At 47.7% G+C, this 27,875-nt stretch overlaps 3 protein-coding genes across 9 annotated transcripts; all 3 read left to right on the top strand.

Moving 5' to 3' along the window:
- The first annotated feature begins 10 nt into the window (after positions 1 to 10).
- LOC118510330 lies at positions 11 to 5,764 on the top strand. 5 transcript variants are annotated; one of them, XM_036051986.1, is made up of 9 exons: positions 11 to 85; positions 161 to 312; positions 468 to 3,301; positions 3,433 to 3,643; positions 3,699 to 3,766; positions 3,838 to 4,494; positions 4,568 to 5,055; positions 5,124 to 5,443; positions 5,530 to 5,764. In XM_036051986.1, exons 2-9 carry the CDS (start codon positions 211 to 213, stop codon positions 5,761 to 5,763), a joined length of 4,914 nt encoding a protein of 1,637 aa, XP_035907879.1. In that variant the 5' UTR covers positions 11 to 85; positions 161 to 210; the 3' UTR covers position 5,764. The 5 variants fall into 5 exon arrangements, with proteins under 5 accessions (XP_035907879.1, XP_035907880.1, XP_035907878.1 ...); XM_036051987.1 differs by having other exon boundaries at positions 15 to 85; positions 172 to 312; XM_036051985.1 differs by having other exon boundaries at positions 27 to 85; positions 147 to 312.
- Positions 5,765 to 5,963: 199 nt separating this feature from the next.
- Positions 5,964 to 27,434, top strand: LOC118510366 (zinc transporter 1). 3 transcript variants are annotated; one of them, XM_036052077.1, is made up of 10 exons: positions 6,055 to 6,120; positions 13,560 to 14,062; positions 14,144 to 14,268; positions 14,345 to 14,442; positions 14,511 to 14,638; positions 15,072 to 15,203; positions 15,287 to 15,674; positions 15,795 to 15,922; positions 24,686 to 24,764; positions 24,845 to 27,434. In XM_036052077.1, exons 2-10 carry the CDS (start codon positions 13,886 to 13,888, stop codon positions 24,910 to 24,912), a joined length of 1,323 nt encoding a protein of 440 aa, XP_035907970.1. In that variant the 5' UTR covers positions 6,055 to 6,120; positions 13,560 to 13,885; the 3' UTR covers positions 24,913 to 27,434. The 3 variants fall into 3 exon arrangements, with proteins under 3 accessions (XP_035907969.1, XP_035907970.1, XP_035907968.1); XM_036052076.1 differs by lacking the exons at positions 24,686 to 24,764; positions 24,845 to 27,434 and adding an exon at positions 16,379 to 17,473 and having other exon boundaries at positions 5,964 to 6,120; XM_036052075.1 differs by lacking the exons at positions 6,055 to 6,120; positions 24,686 to 24,764; positions 24,845 to 27,434 and adding exons at positions 6,174 to 6,707; positions 16,379 to 17,473.
- LOC118510357 lies at positions 14,073 to 24,206 on the top strand. The gene is made up of 2 exons (XM_036052066.1): positions 14,073 to 14,083; positions 18,944 to 24,206. The coding sequence occupies exon 2, from the start codon at positions 19,913 to 19,915 to the stop codon at positions 21,593 to 21,595; it is 1,683 nt and encodes a 560-aa protein (XP_035907959.1). The 5' UTR covers positions 14,073 to 14,083; positions 18,944 to 19,912; the 3' UTR covers positions 21,596 to 24,206.
- Positions 27,435 to 27,875: the final 441 nt, after the last annotated feature.

The raw sequence follows: 27,875 nt of genomic DNA, 5'->3' as shown, positions 1-27,875 counted from the left end.
TCGCTCTCTCGATTCGCTCTCGGATTTGTTTTGTTTTGATTGTCGTTCCCGCCAAACGCAATCCTATCGCACACGGATCGTACAGGTAGGAAAAATTGCAACGTTTTCACTAATTAACAGTTGTATATGAAGGTTGTGACGAAAAGTTCTTATTTCTGAGATTATCGAAAGCTAAGCTAAGGTTAGCTGATAGTTTGCTACGGCAGCATAATGGAGGATCAGGTGTTTCGGGCAAAATACCAAAAGTGCAAGTACCGCGTGAAGCAATGGGAAAAAGAGTTTAAGAAAAAGTATGGCCGAATTCCGTCGAAGGTAAAGTGTTTGTGGCACTATCCAGAACGGAGGGGGTTTTCCATAACGATGGTCAATGGTAATTGTGGCCTATTTCATGTACCGCCAAGTTTTGGGGAACTTCTCTCCAGAAAGACGTGTTGATGAAAGTTAACCAAAATATGTATTGCTTTCAGCTCGATATTCGTGACTCACCTAGTGAGATTAAAAATTCATACAAAATGTATTACCAACTGAAAACGACTCTTCTGAAGAACACGCTGCTAGAAGCATTGGACGATGATGATGATTTCGATGGTTCATTAATATCCCAAGAATCGAGCTTTTTGCAAGACCCCAGCGACATCTCAGCAATGCTATCCTCCGGTACGGTGTTGAATGATAGTGCACTTGCAAATACCAGCTTATCGATGAGCAGCTTGCTTACGAAACCGATCGCCGACGCACGATCCGATACAACTTTCGAGGCGGAAAAGCTGGAGCAGCACAACTTGATTGCTTGGCAGGGAGAGAAAAGCCGCAAAAGTGTTCAGACTGCTAGCAAAGCAAAAGAAGCAACTGAAACGCCCAAACCGGTAACCCTAAAGGGCATCCAACTGTTGCCTAAATCGAGCTTATTAATTCCTAAACGTAATCCGCGTAAATCGCTTTCACGCAATTCGTTTGGACCTGCGTCCCAAAGCAGCGCACAAGCGCTGCATGGAAATGGAAGCAAAATAGTTCTTCCCGACCTAGAAACGCTACTCACCGCTAAATCGAAGGAGTTGGAGTGTACTGTTTCGAAAGTGGAGGAGAAACTGGCCGCTCCACCTTTGGTGCCAACGGCTAGCGAACCAATCAATCAGCTGGATGAACGATGGATAAGTCGTCTTTCTGGAGGATCGATAGAAAACGGTTCACCTGCCTCCGTCAGTGCTAGCAGCGATCGGCCAACCAACTTTGGACTTCGAAATGTAAATGTTGCCTCACTCGCATCGGCCACAAGCTTCGGCATGTCTTCGCTAAGCGTTGCGGATGATAGCATCGTAAAAGAATCGCCCAGCGCAACGCCCATGCAACACGGCATTCAAAACACGGCGTACGATGTGCCGGTGCAGTCGGATTCGGACGGGGTGATCGAAAACTCGGAAGACGAATCGACACAAACATCGCCCGGAATGTTGCACATTGCTAAAAAGCGTAAAATTTTCACTTCGATCAATCGCAGCCTGGAAGAGCGTGCAGATGGCACAACAAAATCGACGACGACGGAACCGGCACAGTCGGTGCCGGATGAAAGGAAGGACGTAGAAAATCAGGATCCAAAGGAAGCTACACCAGAGGAACCCTTGGAGAAGAGGGGAAGAAAGCGAGCAGTTAATAAAAAGCCTCCAAAAGCTGCTAAGAAGAAGGTCGTTAAGGAAAAAATAAAACCTTCCATCGTACCACGAGTTCGACCGAAGCGCACCAACACCGGAAAAGGAACTACCTACAAAGCGCCAACGTTGGAAGGCGAGGAAGAAGAACTGGAGCCAGCATTTTCCTCTGACGACGAGGATAAAGATCCAAACTATGGGCCCAAACAGCTCGAGATGCAGGATGAATCGTTGCCTGCCGATCACGATGAGTCGGATCAGGAAGAGGTGAGGGAAAAACGATCTCCACGATCTAAACAGGCGAAGGTCACGCGTACAGTTGCGCCGAAGAAACAGACAGTGAAAAGGGGACGACGCACGGTCGTAAGCTCAACGGCCATTTCACCCAAGCTTAGTCCTGGCTCATCAAAACCGATCGGTAAAGCAAGAAAGGTAAAAAAATCCACTCAACGTAAGATCGATGCAGAAGAAGAGGGCCCCACCGTAGAAGAACCGCAAGAATACGTTCCCGAGTTTGGGCTGGACCGGTTGAAAAGCATTCCACGCATCGATATCAAAGAGCTTGTGCGCGATACGCAACTTGCGAACAGTTTTATTGCTGGTGCGATGGGTGGTGCTGGAGCCGTCGACAAGACTGCATCCCCGGCTAGCGGCAACGATAAGGCACTCCGCAAAAAGATGGCGGCCGGTAAGCTGAACGAAAATTTCGTCCGCATCGATATCCGGAAGAAGGTGTTCGTGAAGGGTAAGAAAACGATTAACTACAGCCGGTACAAGAAATCGCAGTGGAAGGCGAAGAAGGCTGCCGCCCTGAGTGGGCCCGATATGGACATGCGGGGCTGCGATGGAGGCGTACTGACCTGCTTCCAGTGTGGCGGAACGGGCCATATGGCGTTTCAGTGCAAAAAGCCGGCGGAGGATAAGCTGCTCCCGTACGATGCGGATACGATCGAGGAATCTTCGTTCCCGACGCTCGAGGAAGCGGAAGCCATGGCCAAGTCTCAAACCGTGATAGTGCATTCGAATCGGATCGAAAGCCTTCCACCCGTTGCCAATCCTACCTGGAAGGAACGTGCAGAAGAGCAGGCGGAAGAATCAGAAGCAGCACTACAGGAACAAGAATTAGGCAAAGAGGAACCGAATGTTCCAAAGCTGGACGACTGGGAGGATTCGTTGAAGGAACAGAAGCGACAAGACGGTACGCCGCATACCACCGAGAGCGTTTCTTCCAAACCGTCCTACATCGGACATAAAATACCGGAAGATTTTCTCAAACAATCCAAACTGCTTGAATCGACCGTTTCGGGTGGATTTAAGGGTACGATTGAGCCGCTTTACCGGATTACCCCCGACAGCGGGCTTCCGTCAACGCCTTCCGAAGTGTTTGATGCTTTACGTATGTTTGGTCACAAAAGCTTCCGCCACGGTCAGGAACGGGCCGTTATGCGTGTGCTGTGTGGAATGTCCACACTGGTGACGCTCAGTACGGGTGCAGGTAAATCGCTCTGCTATCAACTGCCGGCGTACCTTTACCGGCAGCAGCGCAACTGCATTACGCTGGTAATATCTCCGCTCGTGTCGCTGATGGAGGATCAGGTGCATGGGATGCCCGATTTTCTGAATGCTCACTGCCTCCACACAAACCAGACGCCGAAGTAAGTATTTGTGATGATTTCTGGTGAGCTACTCGCTTCCTATCCTAACTGTTTCCTATTCCATGGTCGCCTTAACCACCTTGTTTAATTTCTAATGCGCTATACATACGTTATGCCACATCGGTTCACAGGATCCGTGATCGTACGATGCAAGCGATAAGCGCTGGCGAAGTGGACATTCTCCTAATCTCCCCGGAAGCAGTCGTATCGGGCGAGAAATCGACCGGGTTCGGTTCGTTGCTGCGACAGCTTCCTCCGATAGCTTTTGCCTGTATCGACGAGGCTCACTGTGTGTCCCAGTGGAGTCACAATTTCCGTCCAAGCTATCTGATGATTTGCAAGGTAGGTAAATGATCGAACGAAAAAAGACAACGGATTGCCAAACATTTTTTTGCAGGTTTTAAAGGAAAAGCTGGGAGTGAAAACTATATTAGGTCTAACAGCGACAGCCACCGTCCAAACGAGGCAAGTACAGGCGACGAGCTCGCAATGAGTAAGCGGAAAAGGGTAAAAATCCTTTTTCTTTTTTCTTGCAGACAAAGTATCGTTTCGCATCTTGCGATACCGGACGGGCTGGAGGGAATAATCAGTGACATTCCACTACCGGACAATCTGTTGCTGACCGTTTCACGCGACGCTAACCGGGATGCGGCACTAGTGAATCTGCTTCAATCGGAACGATTCAGCTCGCTTCAATCAATCATCGTGTACTGCACACGGCGCGACGACTGCGAACGGGTGGCATCGTTCATTCGTACCTGCTTCCAAGATGCGGCTCGTGCCGCGGCGGAAGCTAGTGCGAACAAGCGCAAACGACTAAACTATGTGGCGGAACCGTATCATGCCGGCATGCCCGCTTCACGCCGTCGTACGATACAGAACGCTTTCATGAGCGGCGAACTGCGTATTGTGGTGGCCACGATCGCGTTCGGTATGGGTATTAACAAGGCGGACATCCGGGCCATCATTCATTACAACATGCCGAAGAACTTTGAAAGCTACGTGCAGGAGGTGGGTCGTGCTGGCCGCGACGGACTACTCTCCCACTGCCACCTGTTTCTCGACAACAAAGGCAACGATCGGAACGAACTGCGGCGCTTTATCTACGCCAACTCGATCGATCGTCACGTGATCCGGAAGCTGCTGCAGAAAATCTTTGTACCGTGTGCTTGTGCAAAGATACTCGAGAACAAGTTGGTTGCATTTGTAGCGTTTTACAGGAAAATGGATTTGCTTTCATGATTACACTGTTTGCTTTTCTTACAGACATCTTGCACAAGAGTTGCGCGAGGAGTTGAAAGCGGTCAACGGTATCGATTGGGATGATGATTTCGAGGAGATGTTGCCGAACGAACCGGGGCAAACCGAAACTGCTGCCACTGCTCGGAAACGGCTGTGTCCGGGGCATGAGATATGCTTTCCGATAGAGGCAACCGTACAGCAGCTAGATATTCCAGAGGAAAACATTGCGACCTTCCTTTGCTACCTGGAGCTGGAGGACCAGCGCTACATACAGGCGCTCAGTCCGGCCTACACGATGTGCAGGGTAGTGTCGTACGCAGGCGCTCGGCCACTGCGACAAGCGGCGAAGGAATGTCCGCCGTTGGCGATGGCATTTGCGCTCGATTTGAAACGCGGTATTTCGCATGCCACTTCGACGGTGATCGAGTTTCCGGTGATAGACGTAGCGTCCGCCATCGGTTGGGACAGTGGCGTGGTGAAGTATCAGTTGAAAAGGCTCGAATGGACCACTGGTACGATAAAAGCGTGCACATCTCACATCTGGCCATGAATGAATGCCCGTTTGCCATTTCTCTTGCAGTTAATAATGCTAATAAACGTTCACCACTGTCGGTGATGTTCACCGAGCTCGGGTTCCGACTCCGCGCGCCTGGTGATCTGACCGACGAAGAGTTGGATCGTGCACTGGATGGGCTTTACGAACGCGTTACTCGCCAGGAACGTACTCAGCTGGCACAGCTGCAGTACATCTCGGAAGCATTAAACTCGGTATGCTTCAACACCATCGGTCCGATAAGTCGTGTGGATTGTCCCACCGGACCGTCGGAGAAGCTGAAGAGCATCGTGAGGAGCTACTTTACGACTGATATTAGTAAGCAAAATATAGAAATCGTACCAGAGGTATGTATTGCAACAACAAAAAAGAAAAAAAAACATTTCTAATGGAGGATATATAACATCCCTGACGTTGTCTTCTTACCCACCAGCCTGACGATACAACGGACGAGCAGCTGATAGCGGACATTCGCACAACAATATGCCGCTATCCGGAAAACAATTTCACGGGACGAGCGATTGCGAGACTGTTTCACGGCGTGCAAAGCCCCAACTATCCCGCCTTGGTGTGGTCGCGATCAAATTTCTGGCGTTCGTACACCAAAACGGATTTCAACCGGATCGTGCGCCTAGCTAATGCGGAAATCGTACGAATGCGAACTTGAATGGCGCGCTCGTGTTAGTTAAACTTGAATTTTTTAATCCTTCACCCATAATTAAACCCCCCCCCCCCAAATAGATAGAAAAGTGCTAGTAAATATGTAGCGTTTCTGTTAATATGAATTTAAATTTAAATGATGCAAAAACGCTAGCAAACGCGAAAAGACAGCGGTGGAATGAGCTCCTCAACCATGCATCATAAATGAAGCGCAGTTGTCAAACGCTACATCTCGAATGCTCTCGTGGGGGAAAACAACAATTTGTTTCGAAGAAAATTACATTATTCATAATCCGCCACGGGTTGGGTGTGCGATTCGTGCATCATTTGCAACAAAAGTGATTTATCATCAAGCAGCTCAAAGGTGCGTACCCCCAGCCTCAGATGCTCTGTGTTTTCCAGCCGACTCACAAAGAGCTCTTGCCAAAGTGTGCGTATTTGTGTGTGCGTGTGTGTGCGGTCGCGCGCGTGTGCAAGAGTGTGTTGTTTCTTATCAATTGTCAAACAGTGGAAAAGCAACCACACGAACAATCGGCACAGTTTTCCTACAATTCTCGGCACGCACGGGTCACTCGGCGGTCTCCGGTTTTTGGGGTTGGTGGTTCGCTTTGCCTATCGTACCCGGGTAGAATCTGCAGTTGAACAGGTTCCTTTCGGTGGCAACGGCACCCCGCGGAGTGTGTGGTGAAATTCAGGACGTGCAGTGTGCAACAGGACCAGCAGCAGCAGCAGCGGGTGGTGTTGGCGTGGATTCTCGCGGGTGTCTAACGGGTCGCATATATTAGCGAGCAGTCCACGCAGTCGTGTGGCACATACTATAGGATATAGCACACGGCGGTGCGCTATTCTCTCCGCTGTACACATTACAACAACGTGCACTTACAGTGTGACCGATATAGTGTGTTTGTGTTCTACGCGTTTGCGGAAAACGGTGCACGGAATCTGCCGAAGGTGCGTCATTAGTTGGGAATCTTATTGGTCCCGTTTTCTTAGCTCCGAGCTTTCCAGCGATACTGGTGTGTACCACGTTGAGGTTGTGAAGGAAATTTCTCGATTGCTCACGAAAGGCCATATATGAACGGTGAGCACCGTGATGTCTCTGATAGCCGCGATTGGGAAACGAGCCGTCTCTGGAATAGCACCGTCCTTGGTGGCATCGAGAAACCTAAGCAGGCCAAGGATTTAACAAACCTTGCTCACTGTAGTCAACGCGGAAGCAAGCTTCGAGTGTGCGAAGCAAATCGTCCATGTGCGTACAAACGTAGAACGCCTGCTGCGTTCAAAGGAATGTCGAATAGCAGAACGTAAATTGTGTTGTGTGCATCCTGCTAATAGCGCAATATTGTGTGACAATCATCGCGTTGATTGTACCAGAAATTGATCCCACAGTTTGGCATGATCTAGGTTTAATCTGGGACGTTCAGAGGCCACACACAAACGCACACACCAGAGGCGCCCATCGTGTGCTATCCCTTGTCTGTCCCATTTCCTAGCGCTTCTTTTTTCGTTACATCTTCGCATATCTAGCGCTCGTTCTCCAACGCCAAGAAGTGTGTGTTCTCTCCTGATATCCATACTACGCTCTAGACCGGGTGGAAATGGCCTGGCATGGCATGGCTGGCAGTGGCGGAACACGCGGAGACAGCAGCAGCAGCGCGCTCTTTGTCGCGCTCGCACGCTCGTGAAACAATCTTTCTGGGGGGCTGGCGTTTTCACCCGTCCCGTACTGGTGCTAGAAACAATTTTGCACTCGGTACCAGCCGGAACGCGGGCTGAAAGCAACAAAGCAAAAGCAAAGCGAGAGCGCGGGTTGAATGCAGGAAGAAAAAACCAAAAACGTGTTCACGCGTCTCTCAAGCACACCAAGTACTGGTGTACGGTAGTGCCAGTGGAAAAATGGCTAGAACACCCGTAATCGTCTTCAGGGGCCTTCCATGCTTTTGAGAAGGGAACAGACGAGGGAGGAAGACACACATCCGCGAACTGGGGTAACCCCAACGAAGAGAATTCTCCCTACGTCAGCTGATGTTGAATATCATGCTGATGATGATGGCACACAACAAACAAGCCTAACACTGCCCTTAAGGCGCTGAAGATCATTTTCTACGCAGGGGGAACTTTAGCTGGAACAATCATGGGGGCAATTCAACGAAGGCAAGGAGTTAAACGTCCTTAAGAACGAAAAAGAAAAGTTTAAGGAAACCCTCAAACGTCTTAAGGTGGACTCGGGAAATTGAAGAGAGTGTAGCTGCAGTTACTACCTCTCTTTGTGTTGTTTGCTCTTTGTTGGAGTTTGGTGTGTAGCACAGCGGAAACCTTTTTCCCAGCCAAGACGGAAACCGGGATAACTGTTATCCGGGATAACTCGTTACACACTCCGATGGAAATTCACTATCAAAGTGAGCATTGAACTGGCTGCACACGGCCTGCTCTTTCGGGTGGAGTGAATTATATATTTTTTGTTACGGCAATGATTATTGGTCTATTTTGCGCATTTACTTAATTCTTCTCTCGCGCTACAATTGCTTTGAAGTGTTTGCTGGTCCCATAAATTACAGTCTATCATCAATTTCTTTCGCTTATTAGCTGGGAAATGTAACTTTTAATGTTGTTGTTGGTAAATTGGCGTAATTGAGCGCTTTAATTGATGTACATTATGTTCTCTTATTATAAACACTTATTAAAAACGAACTCCGGAGCTCTAGCCAATATGGGGGGGAAATCTATGACGCGATCTGGTCAACCTTCGTTAGCGAAGTAAAAAAAAACTCGCCTGCTTCGATGTGAGTCCGTTGCGTTAGCAACCTGCTACAGCTACTCACACAAAACATGGTACAAATATCAATTGCCCAGATAAGAAGAAACCTTTCCGAAAAATTGTAAAAATTGCACAGAATATCAGCAGCCACATAATCTTCCGTTGTGCCTACTTGTGCAAAGCAAATATTGCCGTACATAATTTATGCCGTACTTCTATTTGCACCCTTAGCTCTAGCGCAAACTCTTTCTCAGAAAAGGATACGCAACAAAGTTAGTTCCAGATTTCCGTGAAGTTCAAGTCGATTGGCACTAGGGTTGATGATAAAGTTGCGTGAAGGTAGGGGGCAGGTGGCAATATCTCGCTTTTTTGTGCCTGTGCCATTACGTGCAGCTGATCTGAACTGGGTGATTTTGGTGGGTGATAAGAATTAGACGACCCACGCGTGGTCATGTTCCGCTTCTCCGAATGCCCAAGTAGCCTCTAGCGTGGTGGCGGCGGATCTTGTTTACACCCCACACAATAGACACGACGCAAAGACCGACGAATGAGTTAATCTCTAAACGCACCCAATTCACTCATCCTGCGGTATCGCACGACGTGTAGCGCTCTCTTATCTACGACGGGTAATCGTGCATTGTACGGGATATGAGGCGTAGGTTCCGTCCTTGCGTATACCTGGTGGCCCTATAGCAACAAGGGCCACGGGAATTGCGATCATACAATTGCTTCCCGTACATGATCGATCAGGTTCAGAACTATCTGATGGGTATCGTCAGGCAGTGAGTCAAGCATTCCAATATTGCAATATTTTTTATTGGTTTGTCCAAACTTTACACCACCTCGCTACGGAGGACCGACCGACCGCCTCCTCTATTCTATACCAGCAGCGTACATTTTGTTTACTGTGCGTGTTCCACTTTCCGTGGGGGGGTTGGTTCTAGCGTAACCGTATTGAGGAGCAGCATTATTCGTCATCGCACAGCTTACAACAACCGGGGTGGCAAGGAAAATAGGTCTCTCTTTTTCATTTCTGCGCGCTCGCTGCTCGCGGTAACCATGGCAACGAGAGACCCAGCAGCAGCAGCAGCAGCATGCTCATTAAATCCTAAGCTTGACGAGAATGTGGTGAACTAACGCAGCGGCAATAAGCTGAATGGAAGAAGCCCTTTAGACGAGCGGTCACCGGCCGTGCACCGTACCGCCGATCAAAGTAGGCAGCGCCCTTATCAAACGGCACGTCGAAAGGAAAGGGATATTGTGGATACTGTCAAGCGGGCAAAGGTTTATAGAGCGTGTATTTAAAGAGCAACACGTGTCTGTTGCTTCGCGGGAAATGTCGTGTTGGAAATGTGTGCGAAATTGTTTATTGAACAATCGAGGGTCGGCGTTTGTCGGTTTGCTATTGATTTATGAACTATGGGCGGAAGTATTAGAGCGGGCGATCCGTGTATACTTTAGCCCTGCAAAGCACTGCAAGCCAGCTGTGGAAGCTCTACCCAACTACAATCAATTGCAATTGATTGGTACAATGCAAAGTGGAGGATGCGCATGGCTCTGGCTATGGTTAGGACTACTATAGTATTATATGGGCAAGAATTGCTCCCATTAAAACCAAGGTTTGCTTTACAAATTGGAGCACTAAACTGGAGCAACGTTCCCGCGCGGAAGGACCTTCCCAAAATTCATCCTTCACCCAACCCAACCGCCACGGGATGAGATGGAAAATCATGCTTGACGAGTTCCTTTCTTTGTGTTCCTTCAACATCTACGGGAGCTGTCTGCATCATCGTTGCAAGTTCTTTGTCCCAACATTTAATCTGTTGAGAATGCTACTCACGCCACCACGCCTGGTGTATGCACCAGAAGGCACCACCACCACCGCGCCCTAAGATATTTGCAATTCGTGATTTCTTAGAAAGCAGCAGCCTCATAATCTGTCTACAACACTCTGTTTCATTCTTGGCTTCGTTTTTTCTTTTGCTGGTCACCGCTACGGATGGTACGGGATTTTTCCCCACTTGTACGTTCTGGAACAGGTTCTGTGCTGGGTGTCCGAAACCGTTTTCATCTTGTTTTACTTTTTTTGTTTTTGGCAAAAGATTGAGGCCACCACCACCACCAGCACACCAGCACCGGATGGAAGAAGGCTATCTGCGAGAGGTTGGGGTGTATGCTTCGCACACCCGATGGCTAAATGTCTTAAGCAGCTGGAAGAAGTTTTGCTTAGCAGAACGGTGAAGCAGCACATAGAGAATTTAATTTTCGATGTCGTCTTTTATGGTTAGTTTTTCCCATTTTTAGGGTGTCGGAAGCAACAGCAGAAAAGAGGGAGTAGACATTATCGTACTGAAATAGCTCTTCCATTATTACACAAAAAGATGTTTGAAGACAAGCACGGTTAATTAGAGTGATAAAACCTCATTACTTCACAAGCATTCCAAATCCCTTTTTAGTGTAGTGTTCCCGGGTTTTCTATATTTAGCAATGTCGTACGTACGTTCAATTGAAGAAATGATCGATTAACGAGATTATCGCCATCAGAGTGCGGTCCAAGATTGACAAATTAACCGAACGGGTGCGTCGTCTGACGAGACACCAGACACATTAGGGAAAGCCGATTGTCCGCGTGGCGGCGTGGCTCATAATGTAGATTGTAACAAAGTTGCTCTATCTAATCCATACGTAGATATTCGTGCTTGTTGTACCGATTGCTGATACGGATGGACGAAACAGTTGAAAAATGTGTATCTGAAGAAGAAGAACGATTGCCGATTAGCAGATTAGCAACTGGAAAATCATTGCATTGTACACAATATCCAACGACAAGGACGACGTGTAACAACAGATAATCGATTTGAAGCGTGGATCGGGATATTTGCTTGATAAGACTTTAATATGAGACAGTCCCAAGGTCTCGTGCTTCCACGTTAGGTCTAATGTACCGAATCGATCGATCGTTAATCGGATAGTTTGTGGACCGTGTCCTTCCTGAGGGAAGAACTGAATATCTCAATCAACAAATTAGCGCCGGCGAGAGAGAGAGACACTGGGAGAGTCTCAGCCTGACTATAATGACTTTCGTGACGAGGGATCTCGATCTGGATGAAAATTCATATTCTCAGGTCGCGCTCTCCGGGCTTACCCGCAAGACAAAGAACATTATTTGCCGAGGGCTTAAAGCTGGCAAAGAAACATTGATTATTGATGCATCTAATGGTTCAAAATTTGGGGTACAGCAGTCAACTCACCAGCGATCCATATGCCGATTCGCCCGTATCCCTTACCGTACGACTCATGTGCCGAAGCAGTTGAGTAATTGAGTACAGCAGCAACACAGCAAATTGATCGTTCGGTTGCACATGTTACATGTTCCGAGGGATTGTATAAGCCGAATTGAGGAGAAGAGTGGTGGTCCATCTGCTTTTGTGGGGCTCGAATGGAAGGGACGTCGTCACTTGCAGTCCAAATACGTGATAATTGCAATTGATTAAAGCGAACGATTTTACGTTTGATTGTGTGTGTGTGTCGCTGCTTTCCCGCCAATGGGAGAGAGTTGCGGCTTAGGAATGTTGCAGATATCACTTCACTTTCAGGCTGTGGTTGAGGAACGCGTTTGCCACCATTGTTGCTCGATTAATGTAGATTTTGTGCGTAGAGTTCCGTCCGCGGCATCGAATTTCTTAGCAATTGCGTTAGGAGCAAGGTCAGCAAGGGTCAGTGAGTAGCGTGAAGATCGCTTTCAGCGAGATCGTCCGATCATTCGCCGGTTTTACAATCTACACAATATCGTAGCATTTAATTTAAACAATTGTTGACTTGTTGAGCCCCCGAGGGGCGCTCGGCAAAATTATCGTGAGAAAATAATTATAATTATAGTGCATAGGTTTATGGTTTCACTTTTGCTAAATGTAGAGTCCAGTTAAGCATCTTCCTTTCTTAGTGACGCGGTGTGAAGAACGGTGTGCCGCTGAATAAGGCGCGAACCAGGAGGATATAGCTGCAATATGGAATCGTCTTCATTGACGATTCTTCAACGCTGGCCGTCGCCCAAAACCTTGAGCTCCTTTTGGTGTCTCCACATTTATGCGGGTCACCAACAGCTCGTCGCTCGCCCACGAACCAACCGACGCTGCCAGTAAAAATCGGCAAAAAATAATCAATGGGGCCTATCATCGTACAGTAAAGACAACGTTTTTGGTGGAGGATGGTTTGGTTTTTGGTTGTTGCTGTTTGTGAGCTTTATGCAATCTCTACTGTTTACTGCTCTTTTGGAAGTTTGTCTAGATTCTTAAAAGTAGGGGTTAGTTTAATAGTTGTTCTCATCTAAACAAATCATAGGAATGGTATTAAAATAACTTCGAATCCCAACGATCCATAGCTCACGCTTGAACAAAAAGCCGTAACACACGTTATGCATATTAAGAGGACTTGTTTAGCGATGCGGCGGGTGTACACTGCAGGGTCGTTGGAATTTCCATCATGATCGCAGCCCGATCGATCGTTGGCGAACGTCACAGCAGTCATTTGCAATTAGCACCGCCGCATTTGATTCACAGTAATATCTTCTTATTGGCTTCCCCGATGTGCACGCGGCTCGGATGTGTGTTGTGCTGACCTGTTGTGTCCTTCCTCCCGGTACACGGAAAAGGGGAGGGAAAAACGTTTCCACCATGTTTTGAACGTAAAGAAAAGCTGCCACAACAAAGGGAGTTCCGTCGTCCAACAAATCTCGGATATTCTCAGCCGTTGCTAGCTTCGGGACATTAACCTGACGTTGCTGACTGGAATAATGAGTCAGCAAATGTTTCAAAAGTCATAGTACGGTGATTTTCAACCGGTATTCACCGTTCAGGGAGGTTTTTTTTTACTGCGAAATGTATTTCATCAAACACAGGCCAATTGATGAATTTATCTTAATTTATTATAGCTTTTTCCAACCAAAAGGGAAAGAAAGAACAAACCTTCTGTGATATGTATACTTTTAAATAGAAAAACACTAAAAATTGATTTCCATTTCCGGTTCCGTTTTATTTACTCTACAGGAGTAGCTGCGTCACATTCACCCTCTCACGCTCGATCGTCGACCCAATGCTGCTACCGATCGTGTAACGCTTAACGACGACGCCGGACTCCAAACGGCGATCATCACACACACACTCACACACCTAACCCTTCTGCACACAGTCACCACACACACTCACACACCTAACCCTTCTGCACACAGTCACGCACGCACACAACACGGGTACCTCAAGACGATCCGCGGGGACGGACGGAAGTGTGAAGTGGGTGGCAGAGAGCGCGTTTTCCCGGAGATAGATTTTATGAGTTTTTAACGAGGATCCTTTGGACACACACACACACAAAGATGGCCAAATTCAGCGGGAAAAAGTGTCGCCTGTTGACGGTGATGTCGTTGACGGTGTTTTTCTTCTTTGTCGAAATCGTCGTCGGTTATCTAACGAACTCGATGGCCCTGGTGGCCGACAGTTTTCACATGCTCGGTGACATAGCGGCGCTAGTGATTTCCTTCCTTTCGATTAAGGTAAGTGCGTGCGAGTGTGTGGTAACTGGAGTACACACCTATAAATATTGATCCAATCCATTGGGGATTTCTTTTCTTTAGATGTCACCAAAGAAGTGGTCGAAAAACACGTTCGGTTGGGCCCGGGCGGAAGTGCTCGGTGCATTGGTGAATGCAGTATTCTTAGTGGCGCTCTGCTTCAGTATTACTATCGAGGCGTGCAAGAGGTATGATGAACGTGGAACGCCTTCCAGCAAAAGGCGGCCACACTCTAATGAAATGTGTGTGTGTTTCAATCGACAGATTCATCGAGGTAGAACATATCCACGAGCCAGAGCTGCTGATTGCCGTCGGCGTGATTGGACTGTTGGTGAATCTGCTCGGACTTTGCCTGCTGCACAGTGAGTAGTGGGTGAAAGCGGGTTGATTTGGTTGAGAGTCGCAAGATAACGTATTTCCGCCTTTCCAGAGCATGGTGGAGGACACATTGGACATTCGCACGGTGGTGGGCTGTCGCAGGCAAAGCAGATAAGCGGTTCGCATGGCAACCTGGGCAATGCGGACGACAACGAAGACAAATCATTCATGTATCAGCAGGTAAGCGAGCATAATGTGCGGCCGCCGGTACTCGTCGGTGGTGTGAGGCACAGTTAATCGTTCTATCGACCGATCGATAGGCGTTCGACATATGCGCCCGAGGAGGAGGCTCCATTTTTTTACTACACAGTAAAAACCATTACTTAATGACAGGCAAATAGGCGGCTTCGAATACAAAATTTAAAGCGTACACGTTCTTCGTGTACAAAATAGTTAGTACCTATCCGCGGAGAGCACCTCTCAATCAATCACTTTTAACAATCGATAATCCGACATTGAACCAATGCTCTCGAAAGCAGGGCCGGGCCGGTGGTGGCACATGCTTTGTGGGTTTGCATATTACTGCCACTCTGTGCTACATTGTGATTGATCGTTGCTGGCCATCAAAAACAGCTTTTAATGTGCCTTTTTCCCCCTTCCCGTTTTCCCATAGAATGGTACGGCGGCTAAAAAACCATCCCACCATGGACATTCGCACGACTCGTCGCAGATGAACATGCGCGGCGCTTTCCTGCACGTGCTGAGCGATGCACTCGGCAGTGTGGTCGTGATCATAAGTGCACTGGTAAGAATCATCCGGCCGGGAGCCGGGTGTGTAAAGCGAGCTGAATAATGCCTTACCAAAACGGGTTCTCTCTTACACTGCAGATTGTAAAATTCACCGACTGGAAGTACAAACTGTACATGGACCCGGCACTGTCCGTGCTGCTGGTGGCGCTCATCCTCAACTCCGTGTGGCCGCTGCTGCGTGAGTCGGCGCTCATACTGCTGCAAACCGTCCCGACGCACATACAGGTCGATGCGATCCAGCGCCGCTTGCTCGAGAAGGTGGACGGTGTGCTGGCGGTGCATGAGTTCCACGTGTGGCAGCTGGCAGGCGATCGGATCATCGCGTCGGCTCACATCCGGTGCCGCAATCTGTCCGAGTACATGAAGATCGCCGAACGGGTGAAAGAGTTCTTCCACAACGAAGGCATCCACTCGACCACGATACAGCCCGAGTTTGTGGAGATCGAGGCACTCAACAGCTATTCAGGTGTGTGTGTGTTTGAGGAAGGCACAAGGAATTGAGAGGACGATTTGCATACGGAAGAAGGGGGCGGATAATAAAATGTTTTTCTTTGTTTTGGTTTCTCCCCCATTTAATCGCGTGCAGGTTCGGACGGGTTTTCGAACAGCTTGAATGGCAGTGCAACGCAGGACTGCTGCGCCCTAGACTGTCCGACGACGGATGAGAGTAGTTGTATCAAAGCTACATGCTGCCAAAACAACAATAACATTAAGGTAGGTACCCAAACCGGTGCGGGGGGGGGGGGGGGGGGGGGGGGGGGGGGGTTGGTCACATAAAATAGGGTAGCGGGTCCGCGGGTCACCCTAAAAGAACTAGGTGCAACGATTTCCTCAACCGGATCGATCGTTCGTCCCAGTCAACCGTGACGCGTTGTCGTTTCGTGTTCGTGTTATGTGTCCGTGTCCGTGTCGTTTTGTCTGTACGCACTGTTCTTATGCTTTCTTCTTTTTTTTTTCTTTTTTTTCCTCACATTTATCATTTTTCTACTTTATGTACACTCTGGCACGAACGAATTGTTCGGGGTGGCACACGGCGCTGTTTTTTGTTTTCTTCTTCTTCACTGTTTTGTCTATTTTCATCAAAAATCAAAACTCTGAACAAAATCTAACAAACAAACCGGATGCCGGAATAAACAACGTATGTTCCCCCCCCCCCCCCCCCCCTCGTAGCCGGTGGTGGTAATCGATAAGGGAACGGGCTCTGGCACCCAGGACCCTTCCGGCAGTAGTACAGCCTTTGAAGGCGAACAGCCGGAGAGGTCGTTTGCCGGTGATGCAGGCATATCCGGCGGATCGAATGCTACCGATGCACTGTTACCTGTTTCGGGGCGGAACCGTGGCGTGGTGGAGACAGACGAGGAGCTAGACGATGATGAGGAGTGAACCCGGAAAAAAAATTTCTACGCCCGAGTGGAACACACACACACAGGTTTATGATGGGACGCGGGAAACAAGTACTTTGATAGTTTTTTTTTTGTCTCAGCCAAGTGGCCACTTATACATATGCGTGTGTGTGATGAAGCGTGTATGCGTTAAATTGTTTTTCGGTTTATTGGCTACGACGAGCAGATGACCCGCCGTTTTTGTTCCGGCAGTGTCCTCGGTTGTCGGAGTAGAAGTTAGGGCACACGTTATAAAAATTAATCAAACCTAGGTTAAAAGCCTGCCGTATACTTCGTCTATTCGGAAGTAACGTTTTGGTTTTACTTTTATCAAACCATTTGAAAGGTTTGCTGTGTTTAAAGCTCAATTCAAGCTGACCGATCTCCGCAGGTGAGATTTTATATTTCTAATTTTTCCTTTAATAAAAGCACGCACGTTTGAAAGCAGGTGAGGAAACAAACGAAGCGTCAACATGTTTAGCTAATAAGTATTCAAGATATTGCTCAGCTTATGGACTACAGAGAAGGAGTGAGTTGGTTAACGAAAAAAAAAAAAAAAACCAAGCATATAAACAAAATTACCACTGAACGTGTTCATCGCACGGTAAACAATGGGCGGTGGTGAAACACTACATAGGAAAAAAAGAAAACTGTAGCGTGTAGCAGAATAGGGACGAACCGCGGGCACAGACGGTAGAAATGTAAGAGTGATCTTAAAGATAGCAGAAGAAGAAGTACGCTTTCAAGTGGCTGAAGTGTGAAAAAAGGCTGGTTCCGGTTGTACGATGATTAACTACCTCGGCAGTACAAAGAAAACGAAGCGTAGTCAAATTATTAGTATTATTTTGTAGCGAAATAAAAGCAAACCTCCTTGTGCCTCAGACACTTGCACTTACGAAAACGAATTATAAAGAAAACCTTAATTGTCCGTAAAATATTACAAAGGGCGCAAAATGTTGGCGAGAACGTGAACCTTCTATTGCGCACTCTAATTTTAATACAAGCTGTCCATGATTGTCTCTTGGATGGTTTGTCTAGCTCCGTGTGGCGCTACCGATTAAACAGTGGACAGTCGTAGCCCGTCTGTGAAGCTCACTGAACGCAAATATCTCCATCATATGCCTTCATTGTGTGGTCTTTCGATGATTCGAATCAGTCTATTTCAGTGAATGCTTTACGGTCTTATTGTTTTGTCCGTCACTGTACGACGCTTGCGAAAGCGCGCCGTAGAAAGCCTGTCGCTGTCGCGCGGCCCTTATCTGCCACAAGGTGTCTGTGTGTGATTATTGCACAAGAAAGCAATAACATTGTGCTACATATTAACGCAATTCATCGCTGCTATATTAGTTAGGAAACAAGTAGAAGTGTATGTTCGGTGGGGGGGACACAAACACGCACAGAACTGTATTGGGGTCTGTTCCACACGCATCGCTCACACCATTCCCTGGCACGTACGTCTGTCTCTCTGTGTGGTTTGCTTTCGATTGTCTGGACTGGCGGGATGTGCAATTTGCGCTGTCGCTGATGGTATTGGTATTGCCCATTTGCTGCATCCTCGGCCAACGAGCTCAGGGGCGGGTGCGAGGATGGAAGCAAGGAGAAGAGGTGCCTGGGGCTGGTTAGACAATGCAATGCAACGCTTCGTAGAATGCTCCAGATCTAGCTAGCCCGACGGTAGTAGAGCGCGAGCGTTGTCTCTCGCCTTCCTGTCTGGAAAAGTCCAGCCGCGCGCTTCCTTCCCGGACGGGGGTTCCCCGCGGGGTCGTTCTAACGCCGCTCGGCAAACTGCAAATGCATCCCATCTCCCGTTTGCTGTGGAGCCTGAACGGACGGGGTGGCAGGAAAAAAAAACGGAGGGAGAGAATGCGTTTGCGCAGATGGAAAGCTAGGATGTGTGTGTATGTGTGTGTGTGTGTGTGCAATTCCGGGTTGCACACCGGCAATGGAAATGGGAACACGGGCGTTTTTTTTTTTTGGGTGCCGTTGCTGATTGTGGGAAAATTATTGTATTAAAAAAAAAGATTTATTTACCTTAGCAAAAATTGCTGAGGCGCGGTGAGTGTGTAAGTAAATGGAATTTGAATTAATTTGAAACATCCTGCTGACACCTTGTCCGTTAATTGCCTTCTCAAGTTTAAATATTGGCCAACTGACAATGTTCCCATCAAACTCCATTGCTACCGTTGTCCTCACACAGGCCGTGAGAGGGTGTGTGTGTGTGTTTGTCTATCAAAACAACGCCTGTATCGTTATCGATTGACTCAGTCGCGATGGTAAATAAACAACATCCGGCAGGCAGCTTCTAGGGAGATTGCCCGTTCGGAACTAGTGCACCACCGACTGGATTCGCGAGTATGTGTGTGGCCATTTTGCTACCACCACCCTTTGTTTACTACCCAGAGCAGAGAGTCTGACGGTAGTCGCGTTTATGCACTGCGCCGGCGGGTTAAAGCGGTTGGCTATAGGGAGGAAAGGGCCAAAGATGGATGCGTGTTGGGTTGGGTGGAAACGAACGAGCAGCCGAACCCGAACCCGAGCCCGAGCAGGGACATGGTTGGAGGTCGTGGTTTAGGGGGAAAAGAACCCTAGGAACACACTAGCCCCAAACGCATTCCACAGCATAAGAGAGGAGAAGGATATGTGGATGTGGGGTGGATTTCATCCCCGTTCGTGCGCTTCTTCGCTTCGGACTTTTCCAGCCAACGAACCAACCGACCAAACAAGCAGTGCATCATCGGTCCCAGGCACGTACCGCAGCCGCCGCCGCCGACGCCGCCGCCGACGCCGCCGCCGTCGACGGCAGTAGTGAAAGCGGGTGTGCTTTTCCGAGTATATGCAGTTCGGGTTTTCCGGTGCATACGAACGCGCAAATAGTAGTACGGCCGTAGACAAATGGCAACCCGAGTCAATAGTTGGCAGTGCACTAGCGAGCGCCAGACTAGACGGGCCAGAATATAACAGACGAACGCTAGTGTGGCAAACCGTCGCGAGTTCCCCTTTACCAGCTCGCCCCTCCTGTGTCGTGTCGGTCCAGTCCAGTGTGCTAACCGAGAACGAAAGCTGGGGAGCCGTTGTGGAAGTGTTGTTTCTTTTTTCGCTCCCTTTTTTCGGTTTGGTTGGCCCGGGACCTTGGGTAGACTGGACTGGAATAGTAGTAGCCGCGTGCCAATAAGCGAACCACTCATCCATTTTGTTTTGGAGAGAGATATAGTATAGTATATTTTATTTGCAACATATAAAAAAGGGACAAGAATACTCGTTGTGGACGGTGGTGCAGTGAAGTGTTTAATGGTTTAATGGTGACAAAAAGGCAGGAAGCGCCATGAGTGAAACGGTAATCATTTCGAAAACAAGCCCCAGACAGCGGTCTCAACCGAGGGAACCGACGACGACGACGAAGACGACAACGGCGACCGCCGCTACCGAGCCGGGCCGGTTGGAGAAAATCGGCAGCAAAAGTAAGGGCACCGCAGCCGCCTCGCTGGTGATGGTGAAGGAGCTGGTGCACCGGGACAGTAGCCGGCTGGTGAAGGATCTGATGGCGCTGTTGGCCATCCGGGAAGCGACCAAGGAAGCACAATCAAACGACGGCGGTGAGCAGCAGGCTAGGGAGGAAGCTTTGCTGCACAAAAACCGGCCGGGCGGCGGCGATACGACGGTGGTAACGATACCGACGTACCACCACCCCGACCCAGACCAAGCGGCGCACGGTGGGACCAGGAAGGGGCCGGCGACGGCGACGACGGCTGCAGTTGCATCACTGCTGCTGCATCACACGGCAACGCAAGAGTTTGCGTCGTTAGCCGGGGAAATTATAGCGATTGCCGACGATACGCCGACTACGGTGACCAGTAACGACGAAGGCAGCAGTAGCGGCAACGACGACGACCGCGACGATGAATTGATGCTGCACGCAGACGCAGCAGCTGCACCGGAACTGCACACGAACGAAAAATCCACCGACGAGCGGGAGGGATTGCCCGCGAAGCGAAAAGACCGGCCGTCCGTTCGGAATGCGGAAGCGGAGGCAAGGGAGGGCTTGGTCGGCGGCCGCCGGTACGACGCAAAGTGCCAGGATGAGGAGAAGCAACGGGCAAAGACTGAACGGGCGTCGGAGATGCTGGTCGGTGGTGGTGATGGTGATGGTAATCCATCGCAACGCCCTACCGCGAGATGTGCTCTGCTGTCTGGGCCGGTTCCGGTTTCACACCCAACCGTTGTGTGTAGTCTCGAGCGTTCCGGTACTCCCATACCAACGTTTGCGCCTCCTCCTCCTCCTGTTGCTGCTGTCACACATGTGGACACGACGGACCGTCCGGTAGCGCTCACGCTCGAACAGAAGCTGGACAAGCTGCTGGACAGTGTGGTGAAGATTAAGGCCGACATGCACCGGCGTATCGATCGGCTCGGGAAGCGTGTCGAGCAGATACACCTGGACGTGCAGCTCAACATTGACAGTACCGATCGGTCGTTGCTGCGGAACGATCTGCTGCTGATCGGCATTCCGCACCGCGAGCGAGAAGATCTCCAGCAGTGCTTCCGTGCCGTGTGCCGTGCGCTCGAGTACACCGAGCAGGACATACCCCAGGTCGACATCCGGCGGCAGCGAATCCCGGGTGGAGGAGCGAACCGTCGTGCAGTGCTGCCCCGTGCCGGGCCGAAACTCACGGACGATCCCACCAACGGAGGTGCGGCAGGTGCCGAACCGATCGCACCGGCCCCGATCGTGGTGGAGTTTATGTTTAAAACGTTGCGCGATCAATTCTACCGTGCGTACCAAGCGAAACGCGTCCTACGCCTGTCGGACATTGGCTTTGCCAGTGATCGGCGGTTCTTCGTGAACGAGGTGCTGACCAAGTACAACCAGAAGCTGATGGCGGAAGCGGTACGGCGCAAACGGCTCGGACTGCTCCACTCGGTGTACACCGTCGATGGGCTCGTGTATGTGCAGCGTGTGGCCGGCGAAAAGGGCACCAAGGTGACCAGCTTCTCCAGCCTGAACTGATGATGTTGATGATGAACTGCCGGACGGTGGTGAAAGTTGGTAGAATTTTTCATATCGCGCAAGAAACACACACACAGGGGTCGAAACTAACAATAGCTAATAGTATGTAAAACTAACACGAAACAAGCTGCCATTTTTTAAGGGGGACCGAGATATAAACCGAGAAGCGAAGCTCGAGAGCAGCGAGCGACAGTGAACCGGAAAGTGAAGAAAGCGCAACACAGATGATACCAGATAACAGGAGCGTTGTAAAGTGAAGTTGTATGAAATTTATTACTACGTATTCTTCTACTCGATTACAGAAACACACAAACATAATGTTGCTAAAAAGAGAGTATTACGATGACGTTCAACTATATTGCGGATAAAACTATATGAAATTTATATATATACAACCGAAGAAAGCAACCAAAAAAAAAGGAGGGAAGGAAAACGATTCAGAAGATGATGTTATTGGATAGAGTAGAGAAAAGAACAAGAAAAGCGAGGGGGAAAGAGGAACCCAAAGAGATAAAAAGGGAGAGGGAAAGTAGAACTATTAGAGAGTTATATTTTACTGTGTATAATTATTCCTTACGGAGAGGGATACTACACTGAAAGCTAAACGAGGATAACAAAATGGCCGTGTACCACTCGACGAAGGTGTAATAAGATATTTGTTGGAATGAAGAAGATTTATTGTGGATGTATTGGAGCATTAATTAGGTTTAGTTTTATTTAAAAAAAAAAACAAAAGGGAGAATTATATGGTGGTGGAGGCCCGAAGAAAAGCAGATGATACTTGAAACAAGCAAAACAGGAACTGATGAAGTTGTGAGACGCGTTCTTAGCTGTGATGATGAAACAGACTTTACTGTAAAAAGCTGTGCAACCGCCGTGCAGACAGATAGGCTGGTAAATGAAACACCACAACAACACAGAGGTGGCAAAGGTGGCAAAATACCAGGCATGCAAAGTTAACTTCGAACCCGATAAGGAACGCTCAAACCGCGAAAGCAGGGACGCACAGGTGTTGGCCGGTTTACGAATTATATTGCAATTAAAAAGACTTTGAACCCTGGACGGAAAGCAAACGCTAGAGAGGGAGAGAGGAGGAAACACACATGAAAGTAATATAGAAAGAAAAAGAAAACGTTGCATTCTTTGCGATAGGCTGTAACAGAGAAGAGTATATATATACATAAAGCAGAAGGTAGCAGATTATATTATAGCAGATCGATCGGATGAATGGCGATCGCACGTCGACTGGAAAACCGCGAAGCGAGCGCGTCGTCTATTGTCTTTGTACTTGCTAATGCTAATCGTTGATGTTTTCCCGCAAAACACACACACACACTTCTATTACGATAATTTAGAACTATTTTAATGGCCCCCGCAACTCGGTCAGTATCGCAGGGCGCCAGGCTGTTTCGAATTTGTTTTCCACCTTTACACACACCCATGTATAATAAGTACATTTGTGCAGATCAATGTGTTGATGGATGGGGTACAAGCGGACGAATAATAAGGAAGGGCTTAGTATGTTGAACTATTAGCACGATCCCCCCGTCAACAACAGAGCTCCAGACAGACGACGGAACAACCACTTCTCTGAGAGTGGCAGCAGCAGAGTGTTTATTTTATATGCGCTAAAGAGGGGGACGCTGGAGGTGGAAGGGAAAATAGGTGTTTTTATAGTGTTCTGTTATTTTGTTGAGCTATCATAATTATGTTGATCAAGCACGCCAGAAGTACGAGAAGAAATAGAAAGAGAAAAAGAAATGGAAAGAGAAACCACTATTAAAGGCTGATTCAAATAACACTTTAACACAAGAAGAGAATAATACCATACAGATTAGAAGAAGAAGTAGAAGAAGAAGAAAAAACCAACAAACCAGAGCTAAAAAACTATCAACTCTTATTCGTATATATTATATATTATATATATAAACGTTTCCTAGAGAGAACAAATCGACTGATGAATATGGCGACGATGATGATGATGATGATCCACGCTGTGCAAACAAGATTGTTGTGTCCCTCTTTTTGTGATGCCGATCCAAGAGATGTACCCGTTTGTGCATCCTGTTTGTGTGCGGTGAAAATTATTTTTCCCCAACAACCCATTTCCCCGGGACATTTCCCTGGGAGATTCGACGTGCGGTAGGAGTAGCGTAACCGGGAAGCGGAATCCGGGAAAAGAATTAAGCGATAACATTAGAATCCTTCCAAAATCATTCACCTAGAGAATACTTGCGATTAGACAGAAAGAGAAAGAGCGAGAGAATAGTGTATTCATCAATATTATATTATATATATATTCTATCAATGCCACTAAACCTAATCTATCATCATTCATCTAACTAGCATACGCATATGCAACGCCGAACGATCCTTTCCTTTCGATTTATTCAACTACCCTTAACAGAAGAGAAGAAGAAAAAAAGAACATTGTAGAACAAACAGGCCGAATACTCCGTTACTTGGTAGTAGCAACAAGCATTAGAAACGATCTAATCTTCCTCATAAGACACGCTCACACACACACACACATACATTCACAACAGTGATCGAACAAGAAACAATTGAAATGATTGTAATAAAACTCTATGGAACCGTTTGTGAACCAAAACTGGGCTGACTTTGCTGTTACTGACTGTTACTGGTCTGCTGCTATCGTCGTCAATCGGCCGTCGATCGTATATGTCACTTCAATATCCTGATGGTCTACTGTTGTTATCCTTGTGCCTATCACGTCTCCACTATCCATTCGGAAGGCCTCAAGAGAACCCTACAGGCTGGATAGTCCGGTGTCTTCCTTATGACATGATCATCCTGGTCCAAACAAATATGCTTACCCTTTTCTTCAAGATCTTGTCGAACGGGGATGGTCCCATCCTGGCGCTATGTTGAGAAATTCCCATCCACCTTCATCTGAGGTGTGCTCTTGAAAGCACACAACCATTATAACAATTCTGATAAGCTTGGTCTAGTCTTGCCGGCTTTTAACGAGCGAGCAGCACCACCTTCTTCTTCAAGATCTGATCGGGCTGGTTGATTTGTAGCTGATATTAACATTGTTCTTTCGCTTGCTCATCTCAATCGTTACAGAATCAACCATCATCACCAACCCCCTCACCCTTCTTATGCCGCCAAAGGAGTTCCAGAAGCGGGAACGATGTAGAATCCGGTAAGAGCTTATCGTGTGCATCATGGTGTCTTTCGGCCATTTTCTAATGACCTATCCTTCCCGCTTTCCTCCTCCCGTAGGTTCCCTGCTTGATCAGCACAATCAAACAGCATCGAACGATGATGCGCTGCCAAAACTTACTGTCTGACAGACAAATCCCTCAAACTGTAGCACCAAGAACCATCATCTATCGGCATCCCTCGGAACGCGCACTACCGGCGAGCGACAACAGGCGAACGGAATCGTGACTGGCAAGGGTGGCCAAGGAAAGGAAACGGCTGCGGCGGCGGGTAACAGGAGTCAGGTGGAATCCAAGCAACCGATTCCGGTGGACGACAACGCTCCCGGTAGGATGCTGTTGAACCTGCAATCTAGTAGACTGTATCGCACGCGTCGCCATGGTGGTGATGGGAGCGTTGCTCAGAGTGTGGTGCTTGATCAGCAACCATCCAATCCACTACTTCCACCACAATCGAACGAAACGGATCCTTCGTCCGGTAATTCGGCCGCTCACACCGCCACCAACACGCCAAGATTGTACAGCGGTTTGGGCGCAATGCCACCGGCCTGCAGCTTGTTGGAGAGCTACGTTACCGGAACCGGGTCGCCGTTGCGTAATCTGTACTGCCAGTGCAAGCACCATCACCACGCGATACAGTGAACATCATCCAGTGGTTGCTGGCAGGAGTAAAATCTTATTTGAGCGTTTTGTGGCCGTTGATTTTTTTTTTGTAGGGACTATACCAAGAATCGGCTCGAAAACCTGTCGCCACGGTAATGGATGGAGTTATGAATTATGAGAAGTTCGTTTACAAATTGTTGATAGTAGTTTGTCACTTTTATCCTTCTCAACGGAAGGATCCCGGAGACGCCCAGAAGAGCAGGAGCAGAAGCTGATGGACATTCAAATCGTTGCCTTTGTTTCAAGAAGAGAGAGAGAGAGAGTGAAGAGAACGTTACTTATTTAGTGCGAAATCCCAAGTTGTGTGTTGAGCTGAGTTGCATACCTTCCCCCCCACAGGTACGGCATTAATTAATCTATAGAGTGAGACAAGCGGACAAACAGATAAAACCAGTAGGAAAGAGATCCAAGAGAATAGTTTTTACACTATACATATTTAGTAGAAGCCTACTTAAGGAAACAAAAGCGTCCGCTCTGCTGCGCGGCGATGATGGCGTGCGGGCGGGTTTTTAATATTTTTCCCCCTATTCCGCCGTTTCCGTTCCGTTTGAAATCCGCAGCAAGTGTTCTTATTTGCCGGGTGAACAAAATGGTAATTGTAGTCGGAAAAAAGAGAGAGAAGAGAGCGAGAGAGAGATTTTAATAACGAATTTCATAGCTGCAGATGATGATGTGGTGTGGTGCTCTGGGCTCAAACTATATCCTGTTGTACTGTTTGTGTACCCTATTACATGTATATCGCTATATTTATCGTTTAGATGGTTACTCTACTCTAACTATAGCTTCCTGGTTAAGCGGTCCGGGCCGCCAGAAAAGCTGCGGTACAGACTGAGGGCAAGTGTGTTACGTTACTGGAGCTTAGTTTTACAAGCGTGTAATACAAACGTACAAGACACACGCCGATCGTTGAGAAGCGAGCATCGGATTTTAGCGTGTAATGAAAGGCGTTGTGAAGTTATCTTTTACACTGCACGCCGGTATACACACCCGGGCGCTTTGTAACAATCGGTGAACGAGGGGATTCGATCGATTCCTGCTGTTTTTTCGCTCAGTCTCGATACAAAAGCAAAATTAGAACATCGTTTGGATGGGAAGTGGGTACAATCAAGAGACATCTCTTTTCTGTATGCAATGAAGAGAAAGAGAGAAAATCAGAAGCATCGCACGTTTACTTAATCGTACCCGAAAGCACACTTGGGTGCATGATGATGAATGATAATGATGGTCCGTTTTATTGTGAGTGAATCGTTGCACCTCCGGTGGAACACAGTATTGCAAGTGTATTAACCAATTTCTTCTGTTTTTGTACAAGCGAGCGATTGCGTCCGTTTTAATGATGGTACGAGGGTGATGCGGCTCACAGCAAAACGGCGGCGTGCAATCGACAAATGAAAAATCAAAACAACAAACACAACAATTAACATTAACAACAATTATATTCCACCTCAAACTACAATATGATGCCGATGATAATGATTGTTTGTATTAGTGAAATGAATGCACACGATTGTTTATGCATGAAGAAGGTGCAGAAAGCATAGTATAGTAAAATATTGCAGAACAAAGTAAGGATAACGCGAAACTTTATCTAGAAATGATAGACAACAATTCAGCGGAAGAAAGCAAAACAAAGCAAACAATTGTTTCTCCCATCGTCCTTCTCTCGCTCGAGAAAGCAAAGGCAGGTGAACAAAACAACAAAACAACCAACACTAGGATAATTTTAAACACGATGAACACATGGGTATGATGGCGTACAGGCGGGATTGGAGCATGTGTGCGCCTTATAGTGCTTGCTAGCCCTTTGTCTGGCCACGCAATCGAAGCAATTTGAAGTGGATGGACGAAACAACACCACCCCCCAACATTTGAAGTACACAACCACACACAAACACATAGAAGTTACTACTGGTCAATAGAATTTGCATAGTGGGCGCATACCGCAATAAAAGAAGTGCGAATAAAATAGCTGGCATATTGAAATGGAAGTATTATGAGTCCCGGTGAACGATTGCATACGAAAGAAATTTGCATAACGCGGAAGAGAGTGCAAAAAAAATCGTTAGAACTTAGCGGGTGCCCACCCATTCAAACAAATTTCAAACAATTCGACCATCTTTTGTTCCCCACGAAAACGATCTAAAATGCATGAACCTTTGGTTTCAAAGTTACTTAATGCAGCAGCGCATTGATTTGACTGTAAAATACTTAGTTTTCTATCATTGAAATGCTATTATGTTGCTAGTGTTGAAATGTTTCTAAGAACGTATTCAAAAATGTTGCATTGAAACATTCAGAAAAATAGACAAATGTTCTTTTCTGAAGAGAAATTTTAAAAATCCACCAAGAATCATATACAAATGTGCGCAAACTTTCTTGTTGACCTAATATGTTGACACCAAATGTCACCTGCATAGGCATTTTAGATC

The sequence above is a fragment of the Anopheles stephensi genome, chromosome 3 (assembly GCF_013141755.1).
Source record: "Anopheles stephensi strain Indian chromosome 3, UCI_ANSTEP_V1.0, whole genome shotgun sequence".
Classification (NCBI taxonomy): domain Eukaryota; kingdom Metazoa; phylum Arthropoda; class Insecta; order Diptera; family Culicidae; genus Anopheles; species Anopheles stephensi.
Note: the sequence above shows the minus strand (reverse complement) of the source record. Positions and strands in the feature narration are given on the sequence as shown.